This window comes from Trichechus manatus, unplaced genomic scaffold (assembly GCF_000243295.1).
Source record: "Trichechus manatus latirostris isolate Lorelei unplaced genomic scaffold, TriManLat1.0 scaffold00010, whole genome shotgun sequence".
NCBI classification, from domain to species: Eukaryota; Metazoa; Chordata; class Mammalia; order Sirenia; family Trichechidae; genus Trichechus; species Trichechus manatus.
Window position 1 is genome coordinate 16469645 of NW_004443946.1, and position 19196 is coordinate 16488840.

At 36.0% G+C, this 19196-nt stretch overlaps 1 protein-coding gene across 1 annotated transcript in view; it reads right to left on the reverse strand.

The window, feature by feature from the left end:
• Nucleotides 1-17529, reverse strand: part of LOC101350526 (coiled-coil domain-containing protein 170-like) — a 47603-nt gene extending 30074 nt beyond the window's left edge. Inside the window, exons 1-3 of the mRNA XM_004371104.1 lie at nucleotides 17389-17529; nucleotides 12769-12897; nucleotides 4360-4616 (exon numbers count right to left, since the gene is read on the reverse strand). Coding sequence (XP_004371161.1) covers nucleotides 4360-4616; nucleotides 12769-12897; nucleotides 17389-17529 — 527 coding nt within the window. The remainder of the gene's footprint in view (nucleotides 1-4359; nucleotides 4617-12768; nucleotides 12898-17388) is intronic.
• Nucleotides 17530-19196: the final 1667 nt, after the last annotated feature.

The window sequence follows — 19196 nt, forward strand, 5'->3', positions numbered from 1 at the left end:
TCTGAAATAGAGTCTTCAACTGGAATTTGATGATGGGAAAAGGAATTAGACATAATGATAACAGTAATAAATAATAGCATATGTGAAAACTTGTTTTATCATCAGATATACAAACCGTTTAGATATGCAAAAGACTAATTGTTTGGTTCTTATTTTTATTCTAGGTATTGGTAATATCTCCTACCCATAAACTAACCAAGCAACCAATCCACCAACCCATTGCTGTCAATCTGTTTTGACTCACAGCGACTCTATAGGACAGAGTAGAACTCTGCCCCATAGGTTTTCCAAGGCTGTAAATCTTTACAGAAGCAGACTGCCACATCTTTCTCCTGCGGAGTGCCTGGTGGGTTTGAACTGCTGACCTTTTAGTTAGCAACCAAATGCTTTAACCACTGTGCCATCAGGGCTCCTCTACCGCAAAACTAACCTGGTAATATTTTAGCCCTACTTCCATATTTCTTATGTTCTCTTCTGCCTAAGAATTGCATCCTACAGAATTAGTGACTTTGAGTCAGGTCAAAAGAGGTTATGCAAATTATCCAACTTATCTGAGAAGAAAAATTTAATTAAAGAATTATCTTGGAGACATACAGGACATATTCAAAAGGTGTAACGTACCTGTAATTGCAGTCCTAGAGTAAGAACACAGACAGAATGGGACAGAAACAATATTTGATAAAAGAATTCCTAAGAATTTTCCAAACCTGATGAAAGACATCAATTGACATATTCAATAAGCCCTGAAATTCCAAGCAGAATAAATACAAAGAAAGCCACACTAGGCCACATCATAGTCAAATTGCTAACAATTAAAAGTAGCCAGAGGAAAAGTACACATTACTTTCAAAGGTACAACAGTAAGACTGAGGGCTGACTTTTCAACAGAAACTACAAGACAGAAGATAACTGAGTGACATCTTAAAGTGCTGAAACAAACAAATAATGCCAACCCAGAATTCTATACTCAGTGAAGATACCCTCCACAGGTGGTGATGAAACATGGTTTCAGAAGAAAAATTCACTGATGGAAGAGCCGTGCTGTAAGAAACGCTACAGGCAATTTTTCAGGATAAAGAAAAATGATCCCTGGTGGCTGCACAGAACTATAGGAAGGAATGAAGAGCACCAGAAAAGGTGAATTTGCAGGAAAATAGAAATTAATAGTGACAACTAATTTTAAAGAAAATCTTATGCATTCATAACATATGGGAAAAGTAAAATATATGATAATAGTACAAGGGTGTGAGGCAGATAAATGGAATTAAATTGTCATAAGGTTCTTATTTTGGGGGGAAGTCATAAAAGTACTAATCTAAAGTAGATTGTACTAAATTAAATGCACATTTTGAAATCATAGGGTCTAGGGTAAAAACTAAATGACAATTTTAAAGATATTAAAAAGTTAATACAGGAGGAAATGGAATAATAAAAAAACTTAAGTAATCCAAAAGAAAGCAGTAAGGAATAATAAAGGAACAAAGAACAGATGGGTAAAATAAACAATAAATATGGTAGACTTAAATCCAACAATTTCAGTAGTTACTTTAGAAGTAGATGGTCTAAACATTGCAGTTAAAAGATAAGATTACCAGACTGAATTTTTAAAAAACAACTAATGAAACAAAAATAAAGTATATGAGAAAAAAACCAATGATACAACAACAACAAAAGAGTAGCTGCTGAGGCTGCTTACATGCAACCAAACACCTCATGGGATTTGGTTCCTTGGTTTGGAGGTTTAAGGTCATGTTTTCATGGGACATCCCAGTTAATTGGCCTAATAACATGTTTAGTGCTTCTGTTCTACCTCCTAGCTCACTGAGTGGTGCCTGGGGTCTTAATAGCTTCCAAGTGGTCATCCAAGGCATAAAAATTGGTCTCTATTCACCTGGAGCAACAGAGGAAAAAGGAGAGTCAGGAATAGGAGGAGGAAATAGAATGTGTGGCTAATCGCCTCCATGAACAACTGCCTCCTTTGCCATGAGACCAGAAGAATTGGGTGGTGCCCAGCTACCATTAGTGAACATTTGATCAAAGATTTTATAGAAGAATCCTGATCAAAAGGGGGGAAGTGCAGAACAGAATTTCAAATTCTTATGGACTTCAGACTTTCTAGAGCCATGAAGGTTGGACGAACCCCTGAAATAATTGCCTTGAGATACTCTTTGAACTTTAAACCAAAAATATCCCCTGAAATCTTCTTAAAACCAAACAGTAGTTCAGCTTAACTAGTAAAATGTCTGCCCTGAGCATTATGCTCTTTTAAGAACTATCTATGTGGGATCAAATTGACAACAGCAGCTCAAAAGATCAGATGGGAATATTAGGGGGCAGTGAGTTTATGTTACTGGGGAGGAACAACTTGGAAAAGGAGGGTGAGAATGGTTGCAATCAATGTAATCAATGTCACTGAATTGTAGATGTAGAAACTGTTGAATTAGTGTATGTTTTGCTGTGTATATTCTCAACAACAACAAAATAAATAAAATGAAAAAAAACTAATGATATGCATTTTGCAAGAGATATACATTAAGTATAAGGACCCAGAAAGATGCCAATAAGAAACGGAAAAAGTATAAAATTAAGAAGTGAAAAGACAACCCATAGATTGGGAGAAAATATTTGCAAATCATATATCTGATAAGGGTCTCATATTCAGAATATATAAAGGACTCTTACAACTCAACAATAAAAAAAACAACCAATTTTAAAAAGGGGCAATTGTGCCTGGCTGGTGTAAATTGTTTGCACTCGGCTGGTCACCAAAAGATTGGCAGTTGAAACCCACTCAGTGGCACCATGGAAGAAACAGGTCTTGCCTGGCAATCTGCTTCTATAAAGATTACAGCCAAGAAAACCCTAAGGAGCAGTTGTACTCTGTACACGTGGGAACTCCCAAGTCACCAATCAACAACAAAAGCAAAATCAGCAACATAAAGGGGAAAGGATCTGAATAGATCTCTCTCCAAAGAAGATACACAAATGGCCAATAAGTACATGAAAAGATGCTCAACATCTTTAGTTATTGTTGTTGTCGTTAATTGCCAGTGAGTCGATTTTGACTCTCAGCGACCCCATTTGTTACAGAATAGAACTGCTCCATAGGGTTTTCTTGGCTGCAATCTCAGAAGTAGATCACCAGGCCTTTTCATCTGCGGTACCACTGGGTGGGTTCAAACCACCAACTTTTAGGTTAGCGGTCAAGTACAAACCATTTGCGCCACCTAGGGACCTCTTTAGTCGTTGTTGTTGTTGTGCTGTTGGATGCCATCTAGTTGATTTCAACTCCTAGCCCCCATGTGACAGAGTAGAGCTATCCTATAGGATTTTCTTGGCTGTAATCTTTACAGAAGCAGGTTGTCAGGTCTTTCTCCAGCAGAGCCACTGGTTCGAACTGCCAGCCTTTCGATTAGCAGCTGAGCACTTAACCATTGCACCACCAGGGCTTCTTCTTTATTCATGAGGTAAATGCAAATCAAAAATCACAATAAAATATCACATTATACCCACTAGATGGCTATAATTAAAAAGACAAACAATAACAAGTGTTGGTGAGGATGTGGAGAAATTGGAATCCTCATGCATTGCTGATGGGAATGTAAAATGGAGCAGCTGCCTTGGAAAATAGCCTGGCAGTTCCTCAAAAGATTAAACATAGAGTTACTTTATGACCCAGCAAGTCCATTCCTAAGGTATATACAGGGAAAAGAAAACATATATTCACACAAAAACTTGTACATGAATGTTCATAGCAGAATTATTCATAATAGTAAAAAAGTGGAAACCCAAATGTCCATCAACTGAATGGCTAAACAAAATGTGCTATATTCATATAACGGAATATTATGCAGTCATAAAAAGGAATGACGTACTGATACATGTTAAGTGAAAGAAGCCAGACAGAAAAGGCCGCCTATTATATGATTCCATTCACATGAAATGTCCAGAATAGGCAAATCCATACAGATAGAAAGTAAATTAGTGGTTGCCTGGACCTGGAGGTACGCGGGGGGCAAAAGAGGAGTGACTGTTAATGGGTTTGGGGTTTCTTTTGGGGGTGATGAAGATGCTCTGGAATTATATAGTGGTGATGGTTCCACAACCGCTGAATTGTATTTTATGGGTGAATTATAATTCACTCATAAAATTATATTTTCACTCAAAAGAGGGAATTTTATGGTGAATTATATCTCAATAAAAAATGTTGTTTTATTAAATGTAATAATGTTGGGTCAAGTATTAAGTGAAATCCTGGTAGATTTAAGTTCTGTGATCAGTTAGGAGTATGGAGCTTATATACTATTTGCAAACTAATAACAAGAGATATGGTTGAAAAAAAACTAGTAAATACCCTACCTTAGACGATTTTCTAGTTCTATAATTTGTTCAGTTAAATCCCAGTTGCCTCTTTCAAGACTCTGAATATCGGTGTTTTTCAAAGACTTAATTCTGGTTAGAGAAGCAATAAGTTCCTCTAGGTCCTTGATATCATCTTTCAGGGACATTATCTGGAACAACTGTTGCACATTATTTTCTTTGTAACTTTCTAGCTCAGATCTCATCTCTTGCAATGAAGTTTCTTTTATGAGAAGTTTGTTTTGAACATTTCTTAGCTAGTGAGAAAGGGAAAGTATTAGTTAAAATCATTTACAATTTTCATTTTAAAAAGTCATGATTTTAAATCATGATGGGTATTTAAGCTAGACAATACTACACAATAAAATGGAGCCTTTCAAATATAATTCAAGTATATTCTAGTGTTCAAAACATTTTAAAAATAAAACCAAATTGGCACATATGGTTTGGAACATGTGATTTTATTCTTATCGACATTAAAATTGTTTTTGGTTACTAAATTGTACCAGTAATGAATTCTATAATTGCCAGCAGAAAAGAGGCATAGATACCTGCTGCTTTGGGCCACAAGTATTTTGCTTTACAGTGTGTCCTAAAGGGGAATGTATTCATAGTCCTCTTGCCTAAAGAGGAGCCTATGGTTATACCACTTGGTTCCTTGCCTTATCTGTGCTGATCAAAAAATAGGTTAAGAGGAGAGTCAGGAGAAAGAACAAGGCTTCAACTGATTATATTTTTAAAAGGCAAATAAAGGAAATGAGAGATCATAAAGTTATAAAGGGAAGTAAGAGTGATGGCTTATGGGAGGGAAAGTGACACAGGAGAGCCAGCACAGATTGGTGTTTGAGGAAGACAGCAGGAAGGAAAAACTGTGAAGGATGTTAAAAGAAAAATCATATTAAGCCAATAATAGAAACTGATTGAAGTTTATTTAATATACAATTTCAATTAGTGAGTCAAAAATGCTCCAAAGAGGAAAGAACTTCCAAAGATTCTTATACCCCATCTTATCAACATTGCCATGGAAACAGGGCCAGAACAGTGTTTATATAATGACAATTTACCTTAAAACATAGCTTCTAGTCTGACCTTGGAGCTTCTGCTTATCAAAACTGACTGCACACAGACACTTCTTCAAAAAGCACAATGCCTACGGCAAAAACTGTCTTTAACAATTTTTATAGACCATTGATTGACTCAAAGTTGACTTTGGGAAACCAGTTCTCTCAAGGCTCAGGTCTGGGTGGGTCACTCCAACCTCCATGGAACCCAGAAATCTAGATTTCATGAGAATTAAAACTCTGTTTCTCAATGGTGAATCGCTCATAGTCTGAATTCAGTTTTTGATGATGCTGTGACAAAATTCTGAAACCAGTTTTGCTGTCTGAAGTAGTGTGGACAGAAGTCCTTAAAAAATTACAGCATCATGAAACTCCAACTCTTAGAATAGACTGAAACCATTTGTAAAATAATAAACTCTAGAGAAAAGAAATTAGTTAAGAGAACTCTGCCTCCTGTAACACAATAATAAAATGCTTTGAAATAATTTAATTTGTGCTAAACTCTAGGATAGGATATCGTCCCCCTTCTTACATTTTCAACATGAAGGAAACCTTGCATTCTTTGTTTTAGCAATTGTAAAGGAGCTATTTACAAAGAAGAGAAGCACTTCTTGAGCACCTCCAGTCCTTCCCTCCAGGCATTCATCTGTCAGTTTCTATTTATTATCAAAATATGTGATTTGTTTCATCCCAAAGTCTACATATTACCAATCAGACCCTGTTTTAAGACCTGCTTATTTAATCATAAATTAATTTACTTAAAATAATGATTTAAATACTCTATTAAAGATCTTTTAGAAATACCTTTTAAAAAGACAAGATAAAATATTTTATAAATGGAAAGTTTAAATGCATTTATATTCTTATTAAAAATGTTAAATCAGAGTCATTCTTAATTGCCCTTTTTCTTTACTCTCCCCCTCAAGTCACTAAGTCTGTTAATTTTACCTCTACTATGTCTCATATCTACCTCTTTCTTCCCATGCCTGTTGCCATTGCCTAATGTCAGGACCTCATTCTGTCTCATGCACTGCTACAGTGGTCTCCCTGTCTCCAATCTAGCATGTATCTAAGCCACCTTTTCATTCATTCAACAAACAAGCCTTGTGCCTTCTATGTTCCAGGCATGTGCTGGGCTCTGAGGATCCAAAGAAGATTAAGACCTCAAGATTTTCCCAGCTCGGCCAGCAAGACCAATATAAAAACAAATAATTAGACAAACAAATGATTTTACCATAAAAGGTATGAAAAGAATGCTCTGGGAACACAAGGAAAGGGTATCTATTTCTGTCCTCAATTGTTGTCTCAGATCTTATATTATCACTCCACTCCTCAGAAATCTGTGATGAGTCCTCATTGACTGCAAACTCATATATCATGTTATTCTAGCTCCTCCATGGGCACTAATCTACTTTTCTGTTCTGACACCCCTCTTTTCAACCTCTGTAAAATCCTTTATATGCTTCAAGGTTCATCTTAACTGCCACTACCTGTAAGAAGCCTATCTTCTACTTAGCACTCATGGAGTTTACCTTGTGTTTCCCCTTATTGTTTATGTCTGTCTCCCCACTTTCTAATTTTCTTGCAGGTTGAATCATTTATTTTTCCATCCTCACCTCCATGTGCCACTTTTTAGCACTTTGCACATGGTAGAGCCTCAGCAAATGTTGAGTTGGAACTCTATTCTTATCAAATTATGGATCCCAACTTCTGCTAATAACAATAATTGCTCAAGTCTTCAGCATTACCTTGACCAGTAAGTAGGGGGTTGTCTGCATTGCAGTGGTCACCATTTATATAGAATACCATGTAAATAATGTCCCCTAGAGTTGTGAAATGCAATGGCCCCAACTCCCTGTATGGATATAAGAACTGTATGTTAAGGTCTCATTTTTACTTATCCTCTTAGTTAATGCTAGGTATAATTGAAGATACTCTATTGGTTTTTTGAAAAGTACCTAAAGTAAACATGAGTCTCAGAGTCAAGTAGCAGACTAGAAACAACACTGATTCTAGATTTAGTTTAATCTTGCTTATGATGACTTACATTGTCAATTAGCCTTCCAGAGGCTAGTTTTAGTTTTCTACTTTCTCCTTGTAAATAGTGATTGCAAACTCTAAGATCTTAAAACACTCCTGCATTAGTTTTATGGCAAAGATCCCAAACTTTCAGTAGTTTGATGTTATATTTGGACATAATAAACCAAAAATATGTTCAGGACTTAACTAAATTCAGGCTACCCCCAAAACTGAAATATGGTCTGTTAATAAAAATTGTTCAACAGAGGACTTGTATCAGAATATACAAAGAACTCTCTAAACTCAACATTGTTTAGAAAACAAATGATCCAATTAGAAAATGGGCAAAAGACTTGAGCAGAAACTTTACCAAAAAGGATATACAGCTAGCAAATAAGCACATAAAAAATATATTAAACATCATCAGCCATAAGGAAAATGTAAATTAAAGTTACATGAAATACCACTACACACATATCAGAATGTCTAAAATAAAAAATAATGACAACACCAAATGCTGGCTAGGATAAGGAGAAACTAGATCACTCATACATTATTGGTGGGAATGTAAAATGGTACAGCCACTCTGGAAAACAATTTGGCAGTTTCTTATTAAATGAAACATACAATTACCATACAACCCAGCAATTATGCTCTTGGGCATTTGTCTCAGAGAAATGAAAAATTATGCTTACACAAAAACCTGTACGTGAATATTCACAGCAGCTTTATTCGTAATAGCCAAAAACTGGTACACATGGCAACAACTTAGATAAATCCCCAGGGAATTATGCTGAGTGAAAAAGCCAATCCCAAAAGTTTACACAAGACTCCATTTATATAACATTTTAAAAACAGCTTTATTGAGATATAATTCATAAATTCACCAATTTACAGTATACAGCTAAGTGTTTTTTAACTTATTTAGAGAGTTGTTCAACCACATTGGATTGATTTTTTCCCCACTTTTGCTTATTGAAATACAATTCACATATCATAAAATTCACCTTTTTAACATGTACAATTAATTTTTTTAGTACATTTATAAGGTTGTCCAACCATCAAAAAAAACACAGTTGCCATCTAGTCAATTCGAACTCATGGCAACCCCATGTTTCAGAGTAGTACTGCACTCCAACCATCCAACCACCACCACTGTATAATTCCAGAACATCTTCATCACCACCAAAAGAAACCCCATACCATTAGCAGTCACTCACTGTTTCTCCCTTCCCCCAGCCTCTGGCAACCACTAATCTTTCTATCTGTATGGATTTTGCCTATTCTGGCCATTTCATACGAATGCAATCATACAGTATATGTGGTTTCTTTCACTTAGCACCATGTTTTCATGGTTCATTCATTTTGCAGCATGCATCAGTACTTCATTCTTTTGTATGGCTGAATAATATTCCACTGTACGGATATAACATCTTTTGCTTATCCATTCATCAGTTGATGGACACTTAGGTATTTTTCTACTTTTTGACTCTATGAATAATGCTGTTATGAACATTCATGTACAAGTTTTTGTGTGATCATATGTTTTCAATTCTCTATGTACCTAGCAGTGGAATTGCTGGATCACATGGTAACACTACTTTGAACTTTTTGAGTATACAGCATTTTTGATATAACCATATTTTAAGAGCAGAGGAGAGAACAGTAGTTGCCAGGGTTTGGATGTGGGAAGGAAGTAGGTATGGACATAAGAGGGCAGCATGAGGGATTCTTGCGGTGTTGAAGTCATTCAGCATCTTGACTGCAGTGGTGGATGCATTAACACAGGTAATAGAGTTGTATAGAACTTAATACACACACACACCGTGAGTACAAGAAAAACTGGAGAAATCAGAATAAGATTGGTAGATAGCATTAGTGTCAATATTCTGGTTGCTACATTAAACTATAGTTTTGTAAAATTTTTTCATTAGGGAAGTTGGGAAAAGTGCCCAAGGGGTCTCTCTGCATCATTTCTTACAACCGCAAGTGAGTCTATAATTATCTCACTGAAATTTTCCATTACAAATAATAATTCTGATATTTTTTTTTTAGCTGCAAAATTTATATTTCCACCATTCACCTTTTCTAGGACTGGCTACACCTTCTAGGTTTCCACTATTTGCTTTATGACTAAGCTAAGGGAAGAAAAACAGCTTATCTGCATAAATACAGTCATAATTCCCTCACAAATAAAAGTTTGCATGAAAACCAAATTAAAAAGTATTGGCAGAACACATTAGATTTCTAAGACACTGGGTCTTAGTATACTTTATCAATGCAAATTTTCAAGCTGTTTTAATTCATTTCTACTACAACAGCAGCCTGTCTAGCACTATGCAAAGGTTTTAGCTCTATATCATATTTCCTAAATTAAGGCAACACAATCACCAAGTGAATATGTAATATTTATCCCTTCTATACCTGGCTTTTCTCAAATAACTCTCTTGCAGCTGTTTCTCCATTATTGGGCACAAATACATGATGATAATTTTAAATGCACGCAGTGAAGAGAAAAACTGCCTTATCAAGACAATTGTATTCCTATGGGATTAAATAACAGGTTATTGGAAAAGGTAAAGATGACTCATGCCGAAGCTCAGGTGTTCTGTTGAAATCATTACATTAAAAAAAAAAAAAAAAACAAGAAAAAAGTTACCACAGGGAAATCCTGCAATAAATGTCACTAATTCGAATTAAATGTAGAAAATGCCAATATGAACTATGGAATACTTTTCAATACATATAGTATCTAAAACCAAGCCAAGATGTGACCTCGTAGAGCTTCTTCAATACCTGTTTTGACTAATTGATAAACATTTGTAGTTGGCATATGATTTATGTGCATTTATGTAGAGTTGCTTTTTAAAAATACTCTGAAATTCTTGAATATAGCTTACATAATTTATTTAAGCAAGGTACCTACAATCCTTTTGGACAATTTGTTTTCAAAAGTTTTTCTTTCTTTTATTAATTATGCAGATATAACATTTAATTCAAATCTGAATTATAAAAAATCCCAAACTTCTTAAGTATTAATAGAAAGTTTTCCTGTAGAGGAGAAGGAGGATGCTACCCATAATAAAAATTGCCACAGTTTCAAGGATTGGCATCACATTTTTCTGAACGAAAAAAACCAACGTAAGATCACATGAACCACAGCCTCCACCAGCCTGAGTCCAGAACTGCATAGTGCCCAACTACCACCACCAACCTCTCTGAAATAAATCACAATAGAGGGTCCTGGACAGAGCTGGAGAAAAATGTAGAACAAAACTCAAATTCACAAAAAAAGACCAGACTTACTGGTCTGACAGAGACTGGAGGAATCCTTGAGACTATGGCCCCCGGAAACTCTGCTAACTCAGAACTGAAGCCACTCCCAAAGCCCACCTATCATCCAAAGATTAGACAGGCCTTATAAAACAAACAATAACACACGTGAGGAACGTGCTTCTTAGTTAAATCAAGTCTACGAGACCAAATGGGCAACATCTGCCCCAAAGCAAAGACAAGAAGGCAGAAAGCGACAGGAAACCTGCATGAATGCACACGGGGAACCCAGGGTGTAAAGAGAAAGGGGAGAGTGCTGACACATTGCGGGGATTGCATCCAATGTCACAAAAACAATTTGTGTATAAATTTTTGAATATTAAAAAAATGTAAGAAATCTCTCAAAGTTATGTTGAGATTTACTGTGGCTATAGAAATTCCATTAAAATTTAAGCTCCATTCACCCCTGTATGTTAAAAGAGGGAAAGCATTAGCATAGATAAAATTGTAAGATATATATTTATCTATCCAGGAGCTCTGGTTGCACAGTGGTTAAGTGCTCAGCTGTTAACCAAAAGGTCAGCAGTTCGAACCTACCAGCTGCTCTGTGGGGGAAAGATGTGGCAGCCTGCTTACATAAAGATTTACAGTCTTGGAAACCCTATGGGGTAGTTCTACTCTGTCTGTCCTACAAGGTCACTGTGAGTCGGAATCGACTTGACATCACTGGGTTGATATTTATCTATATCCAAATTTACATCTATTAAATAACATCTGGAATCAGGTGAGATAACAGAAAAGACCGTTAATAAATTCTTGGGCAGAAAAGAGGCCCAGGAGAATAAGGCCACCTTAGAAAGCTACTTCCACCACCCATCTGTCACTTTGTTGTATTGTATTGGCTTGCATGTTGCTATGATGCTGGAAACTATGCCGCTGGTATTTCAAATACTAGTAGGACCACCCATTGTGGACAGGTTTCAGTGGAGCTTCCAGACTAAGACAGAAGACAGACTAGGAAGAAAGGCCTGGAGATCTCCTTCTGAAAATTAGTCAAAGAAAACCTAATGGATCACAATAGAACTCTGTCTGAATTGCTTGCTTGCTTGCTTTGGACATGTCATCAGAAGGGATCGATCGTTAGGGGCGGACGTATGGTTGGTAAAATATAGGGTCAACGAGGGTATGAGACCCTCAGTGAGATGGATTGGCACGATGGCCACTACGATGGACTTGAACCTGCTGGCAATTGTGAGGATGATGAAGGACAGGGAAATGTTTTGTTCTTTTGTACATCAGGTTGCCATGAGTTGGAGTCAACTTGATGGCAGCCAAGAACAACAACAAAAGAAAGCTGCTTACGCAATGGGCTGGTGAGTGATCTATATATGTAAATACTCCGATAAATTCATTTACAGTTAACCATAGAGGCAGTATACGTAACTAGTCACATCATAGTACTCTTAAGGATGACAATGGCCTTTGAGCTTCTGACCTTGTTTACTTATGAGACTGTCTCTTGCAACCAAATGTCCTGAGGGCAAGGCTCAACTGAAGCATTTCTATAAGCACTCTATAGTCTTCATCACAGGGAATAAAAGTGAACGCATTTCCTACAAATGTTACTATCTTTCCTTTTTATCTAGTTACGTTGTTCAGACATTTCATCAAATACTAAATAAAACCAGTGGAGATACTAGTGGTATATTGAAAATGAGAATTCATTCTCCCTGATAAAATTGTTTAATACATGTAACTAGTTACTATTATTATATAAATTTTGAGCATGTCAGTCCATAGCGAGGTTCTAACACTCCAACATTTGGCAGCCAATTCAAAAGCACTCAACTATGCACCATCTTTAAAGGAAGTTCTCTGGCAAAAGACAGGTTTAGGTCTAAATCAGTGCTCCTCAGTGACAAGAGAACTCAATATTGAGAAAAAAGCAAAACTGAGTTAAAATAATACTTTGAGCATTTTATCAGAATGGTTCTCTCCCTGCTTTTATAAAGGATATAATTTCCCATGGTGTTTTATTCTTGGATAATCCGTATACCTCAGCTAAAAGATTCTTGTTTTTCACCAGCAAACCAGCAAGGTCAGGATGGACTGGGTCAGCTGCCCTTTTGTTGCACCTGATTGGGTTCTTGGCAGGAACCACTTCAAGAGGTGGGTCAAAACCAGCCTGTAAAGGGAAATTGCAGATTAATCACCTAGACATGTGCTTGAGCAGCCCCTCCAGATCAAAACCAAGCTCACACAAAGTCCAGTTGGGCAGCTCTAAATAGGATGGAAGCTTAAAATGTTCATTTTAAGGTGCTTCCCTACCTAACACAACAGGTCCCAGGAAAATATCAAGCAACATGATAATCTAAAAGCCTACTTACTTTTTTTCTAAAAATTATTACTTACATGACAATAGTTTATAGCACCAGCCATAAGTAAATGTAGTACATCTAAATATACATAATTTCTGAGAGTACAGGAATCACAAAAACAAACGTAAAATATCTGGGGAAATACCTCACATCTAAATAAAACCACAGAATCTTGAACTATTAGAAGGTCATTGATGAAAGATTTCACAGTATTTGCTTTATTTCTGGTTACAAATCTATTCCTATGCATTATATCTTCACACAAATTCTTTTAATACTTGAGTTCAGTAAATGAACATCAGTTTTGTGTTTCTGCAATACCTAAACTGAGCGTAAAAGTGAGCAGGTATTTAGCTGTATTACAATATCTCCCTATATTGTCAAAAAGGTGTACAATTATTCTAAACTGTAATTAGTGTAATTTTTGGTACAAAGTTTGTATAATTCAAATGAAACCAAGAAAAATGTATTATTAACCTAAATTGCTAAAAAGTATACAAATGTATAACCTGGTACTTAACACACTAAAGGTACAAAATATATTTTTCTAAAGTTGTCAGGTTTTAGAACTAATTTTATGCCTATAAAAATATCAGGAACAAGAACTTGCACAGGAGAATACAAAATAAATATGTTTAAATATTAAAAAAAAGAGAGAGAGCAAGAACTTTGAAAATACAACTAAGCCACAAGAGACAGCAAAGAATAACTAAACATATTGGGGAAACAACCAAATAAAACTTCTAGAAATGAAAACTATGATAAATTACATTTAAAATTTCAGTGAACACATTAAAAAGCAGACTAGACCCTGCTGAAAAACGAACTTGAAGATAAATCTGAATTATCTAAACCTAAATTATCAAGAGGATAGCATATAGGGAAAAATAAATAGTCAATGTGAAGGAGAGATTAAAGACACCGAGAATAGAGTAAGAAAGTCTAACATATGTCTAATATGTCTAATTGGAGTCCAAAAAGAAAATAATGTAAAGAATGAGGACAAGGCAATATTTGCAGAAATGTGAGACTTCTCCAAAATATTTTAAAGATACCAATCCACACACCCTAGTAAATCCCAAGAAGGTTAAATAAAAAGAACTCCTTACCTACACACTCATAATGAAATTGCAGAACACCAGAGAAAGAAATCTTAAAAGCTGCCGCTAGAGAAGACGTATTACAAAAAAACTGCTGACTTCTTAACAGTAACAAAAAAGCCAGAAAACAGCAGAATGGTATCTTTAATGAACAAAGAAAAAGCGATATTTTGTCTATTTCTAAAATGCACATTTTTCCCACATTTTCATTTCTCTGAAATTGGGGTACATCTTAAAACTGATGCCACTTCATATTGTGCATAGTTTAACCGGCAGCATACTTTTAAGTTTCTTAATGGTGCAGAAAGTAATACTGTTTCTTATATTCAAGGAAATATGTTAACTGTCAACTAGAATTTTATACTGGATGAAATTATATTTTAAACTTAATAGTAAAATAAAGTTGACCACTAATAAACCCTCACTTGAGAAAATTCTAAAGGATGTAGTTTGCATAGAAAGAAAATAAGTAAGCAAATTTGGGGAAAAATACTAAATTTAAATCCTGGTGGTAGGTACATGGGTATTATATCAGTCTCTGTACTGTTTGTATGTTTGAAATTAAATACAAACAATAAAATTTACAAACATAATCCAGTTGATTTTAAAATCACAAAATGTAAAAAATCTATCAGAAGATGAGAGTGATTTTATCTATTTAGGTAATACATTATAATTAGAATTCTATCAATATTTTAATATATACTTGGTCCCAAAGAAGCATAAAATGTTATTTTTAAATTCATTTGTTGCAAACTTGCAGTTCCTGGGTGGTACAAACAGTTAAGCACTCAACTACTAACCAAAAGGTTGGCGGTTCAAACCCACTCAGAGGCAACTCCAAAGAAAGGCCTGGTGATCTGCTTCCAGAGGTCACAGCCTTGAAACCCTATGGAGTGCAGTTCTACTCTGTACACATGGTGTCACGAGTTAGAAAGACTTGACGGCAACTGGTTTGGTTTTTGGTTTCAAACTCAAGCTTGTTGTTTTAGTATTGATTTAAAATAAATTTCATAGTTAAGTGGGGACAAGTTAAAATTAAGATTACAATTATTTTATTAATATAAACCTCATAATTTTATAATATTTCATAATTAAAAATATAATTCTATGTTGTTTTTATCATAATCCATGCAAAATGGCAAAATAATTTTGAAATTCCTAGAGGGATTCATGAGAGTTTCTTCACTTGAAAGGAGTTCAACTATTAAAGATTGAGGTACATTATCCTTTTGTATTGTATTGTTTACTTTTAATATAACACATTTACGTTCTTAGCAAAGAAACTAGGCTTGTCATTCTCATTTAAAGCCACCTGGGGGAGGAAATAAACCACCCTCCTAACTCCTCATCCTCATCCCCAGCTCAGACTTAATCTCCTGCGAGCTTTTTTGTTGTTGTTATTGAGACTATACACAGCAAAACATACACCAATTCCAGTTTCTACATGTACCATTTAGTGACACTGACCACATTCTTTGAGCTTGCAACCATTCCCACCCTCTTTTTCTTAGTTGCTCCTCCTCCATTAACATAAATTACCTGCCCCCTAAGATTCCTGTCTAATCTTTCTAGTTGCTTTTGTCAATTTGATCCCATATAGATAGTTCTTATAAGAACATAATGATCAAGGAAGACCTTTTTTTTACTAGTTAAGCTAAACTACAGTTTGGTTTTAAGAAGACTTTAGGGGTTAAGTCCAGAATTACTGGTCTGACAGACACTGGAGAAACCCTGAAAGTATAGCCCCCGGACACACTTATAGCTCAGTAATGAAGTCAGTCCTGAGGTTCACCCTTCAGTCAAAGATTAGACAGGCCCATAAAACAAAATCAGACTAAATGGGCACACCAGCCCAGGGGCAAGAACAAGAAGGCAGGAGGGGACAGGAAAGCTGGTAATGGGGAATCCAAGGTTGAGAAAGGGAGAGTGTTGACATGTCGTGGGGTTGGCAACCAATGTCACAAAATAATATGTGTATTAATTGTTTAATGAGAAACTACTTTGCTCGGTAAACCTTCATCTAAAGTACAATAAAAAACAAAAAAAAGAAGAAGAAGAAGAGAAGATTTCAGGGTCAGGGCAATAGTTTCGTGGGTTCATCCAACCTACATGGCTCCAGAAAGTCTGAAGTCCATAAGAATTTGAAATTCTGTTCCGCAGTTTCACCCTTTTGATCAGGATTCTTCTATGGAATCTTTGATCAAAATGTTCAGGAATAGTAGCTGGGCACCATCCAGTTCTTCTGGTCTCATGGCAAAGGTGGCAGTTGTTCATGGAGGCAATTAGCCATATATTCCATATCCCCCTCCTATCCTGACTCTTCTTCCTCTGTTGCTTCAGGCTAGTAGAGACCAAGTATTGTGCCTTGGATGGCTGCTTGCAAGCTTTTAAGACCTCAGGCACTATGCAAGTACTAGGAGGTAGAACAGAAGCATTAAATATGTTATTAGGCCACTTAACTGGAATGTCCCATGCAACCATGACCCTAAACATCTAAACCAAGAAACCAAATCCCATGAAGCTTTTGGTTATACATATGCCTCGACAGCTACTCTTTTTGTTGTTCTTCCTATGAGCTTTTGAACTAAAGCCTTAGTGGATCTTTCTACTGGCTTTTAAAAAGGTACATCCTCTAAGAGGATGTTTAATTTCCAGAAGGATTCTCATTAAGATCTAGAAAAAACAGTTGCCGTAGAGTCAATCCCAACTCATGGTGATCCCGTGTGTGTCAGAGTAGAGCTGTGCACTAGAATACAACAAAGTAGGACATGGTGCACTAGAAGGAGACTGGGAGTCAGACTGCTTGGCTCTGCCACTAACTCATTGTGTCTCCCTCTAATGATGGGGTTGGATCAAATTAATTCAGAAGTTCTTCACAATCTATTTTTCTATTGTCTTATGAAATATCAGAACCACCAAAAAGGCAGAAATAAATAACATTCATTTTGAGGTTTTCTTTAGATCCAGATGTTTCACTGCTTCTTGTTATAGAGTCAAACCAGAAATGAAGTAGGAGATCATTTGACCTCATCTCTTCCATCATTCACTAGCAAAGACATGAAAAAGACATTAGCACAGGCAAATGGATAAACAGAACTAGACTTTCCTTTCTTCTAGCTCTCAGTTGTGCAGGAGACTGTTTTATCACCACCTTTTGACAGTGGGGAACAATAAATGCTGGAGTACATGACTTACCACAGGGCTATTTCTCTGAGATGTGTGAGCTGATAGATGCGTGACTTCTGATGGCTTAGCCTCATGGGGCCCTTTGCTTTGGCCAGTAACTGTGAGCCTTCCTGGATCTGAGTGGTTTAAAAACTGGACAGGGTCTGACATGCTGGAGGTACAAGGAGCATGAAAGAGACCTAGTAATGGCGACCCAAGGTGCTTCCAAATGGCTTGTGCATATAGCAGTCAGGAAGAGATGCTGGGGTCTGCCCAGCACCAACAGCAATGTCTTCAGGGAGGTTTCACTGCATACCTTCACTGCGTAGCCAGACCTCAGAAGGAGCTGCCTGTTGAACCTGTGCTGCTTGGAGAAACGGCGTACCTGGTTTCTAAAGACAGCATCAAAACACTGTTTAGATTGTAACTGGTTGAAGCAGCCTGCCTATATACATATATATACTTACACTATAGTAGTGAAACAATACTTGTTAATCATATATCTTTGGATACCTGACCTGCAAATTTCTTTCACTTTCAATGTCTCAGTCTGTCAGAAACACCAACTATATCCCTCAAGATTCAACCAAAAGATAAAAAGTCAAACATGAATTAGCATTGCATACGATCGCTCGTAAGGCTCTTTTTGCCCTAGAAGGACAAAATGTAACACCACATCATAACTTTTATAAATTCAGCTTCCCAAGAACTTCAGTATTGCCTTAAATCCATTTTTCCTACCCAGCTCAATTCAATATAGTATATTTTCTTTTAAAGTAAAATTAAAAGAAATGGAGAAAAGCCATTTTCCAAATTAATGTCCATATGTTTTATCAAGCAATAGGATGGAGATTTCTTTTCTTTTTTTTCAAGATCAGGGAATGTATTCTGTTAAAAAAGAAAGAAAGAACATTTAGAAACTATGCTGGAGGGCCTGTGTGTAAGTGGGTTATGCTTTTTCTTTGCTGGGTGGTATTTTGCAGAAAATCAAACAGTCCAAGAATGAGAGGAATTTTCAAAAGAGGAGAAAAAAAAATCAGGATTGTGTGATTTGAGGAATGTGAAATAAAAAGTATCAAGAAAAGCCCTGTTTTTTTTCACTAACCATGCAATCTTTTTGAAATTTTTCTATTAATTCTCTTTTTAGGTTATACATATAGAAGACAATTATTAAAGTGTAAATATCTCTAATGAGACTTTAATCTCTTATTTTCATTATTTAATACCTAAGATCATTATTATACCAATTCTTTGTCTAAGAACCAAAGAAGAGAACTAAAGAAGAATTTAAGTTTTAGTGCCTGAAAAGGGAGAAGAAACTGCTCCTCAATCCTAGAACTAGAAACGTACTGGAGACAAAGGTCTCCTTAAGAATTCTATCCTTTTACTTTTATTTCCTTGAAATTTTGTGAATCTTGTGCTCAAAAAATAACTTTCCTTAATGAATTTTACTCATACTGTCTTTAAGAAAAATCAAGCCATTGTGTGGGCCAAACTATATACCCAGCAGCTGGATCATTTACATATAAATCCTTCAATATCATTTCAAGTACCACCTCCTCCAAGAAGCTTTCCTTGATTCCTACAAGGTAATCGCTCTCCTCCTAACTCTTACAGTATACGATATGTATCTTTCTTTTGATTGTTCTTATTCAATATTGTATTATGTAAAAATCTTATCTCCCCTACTAGATTAAAAGTACCTAAGAACAGGATCTACTTCTGATTTGTATGTACCATTCCACAGAAAGTGTTATGGATTGAATTGTGTCCCCCGAAAATATGTGTCAACTTGGCTAGGCCATGATTCCCAGTACTGTGTGGTTGTCTTCCCTTTT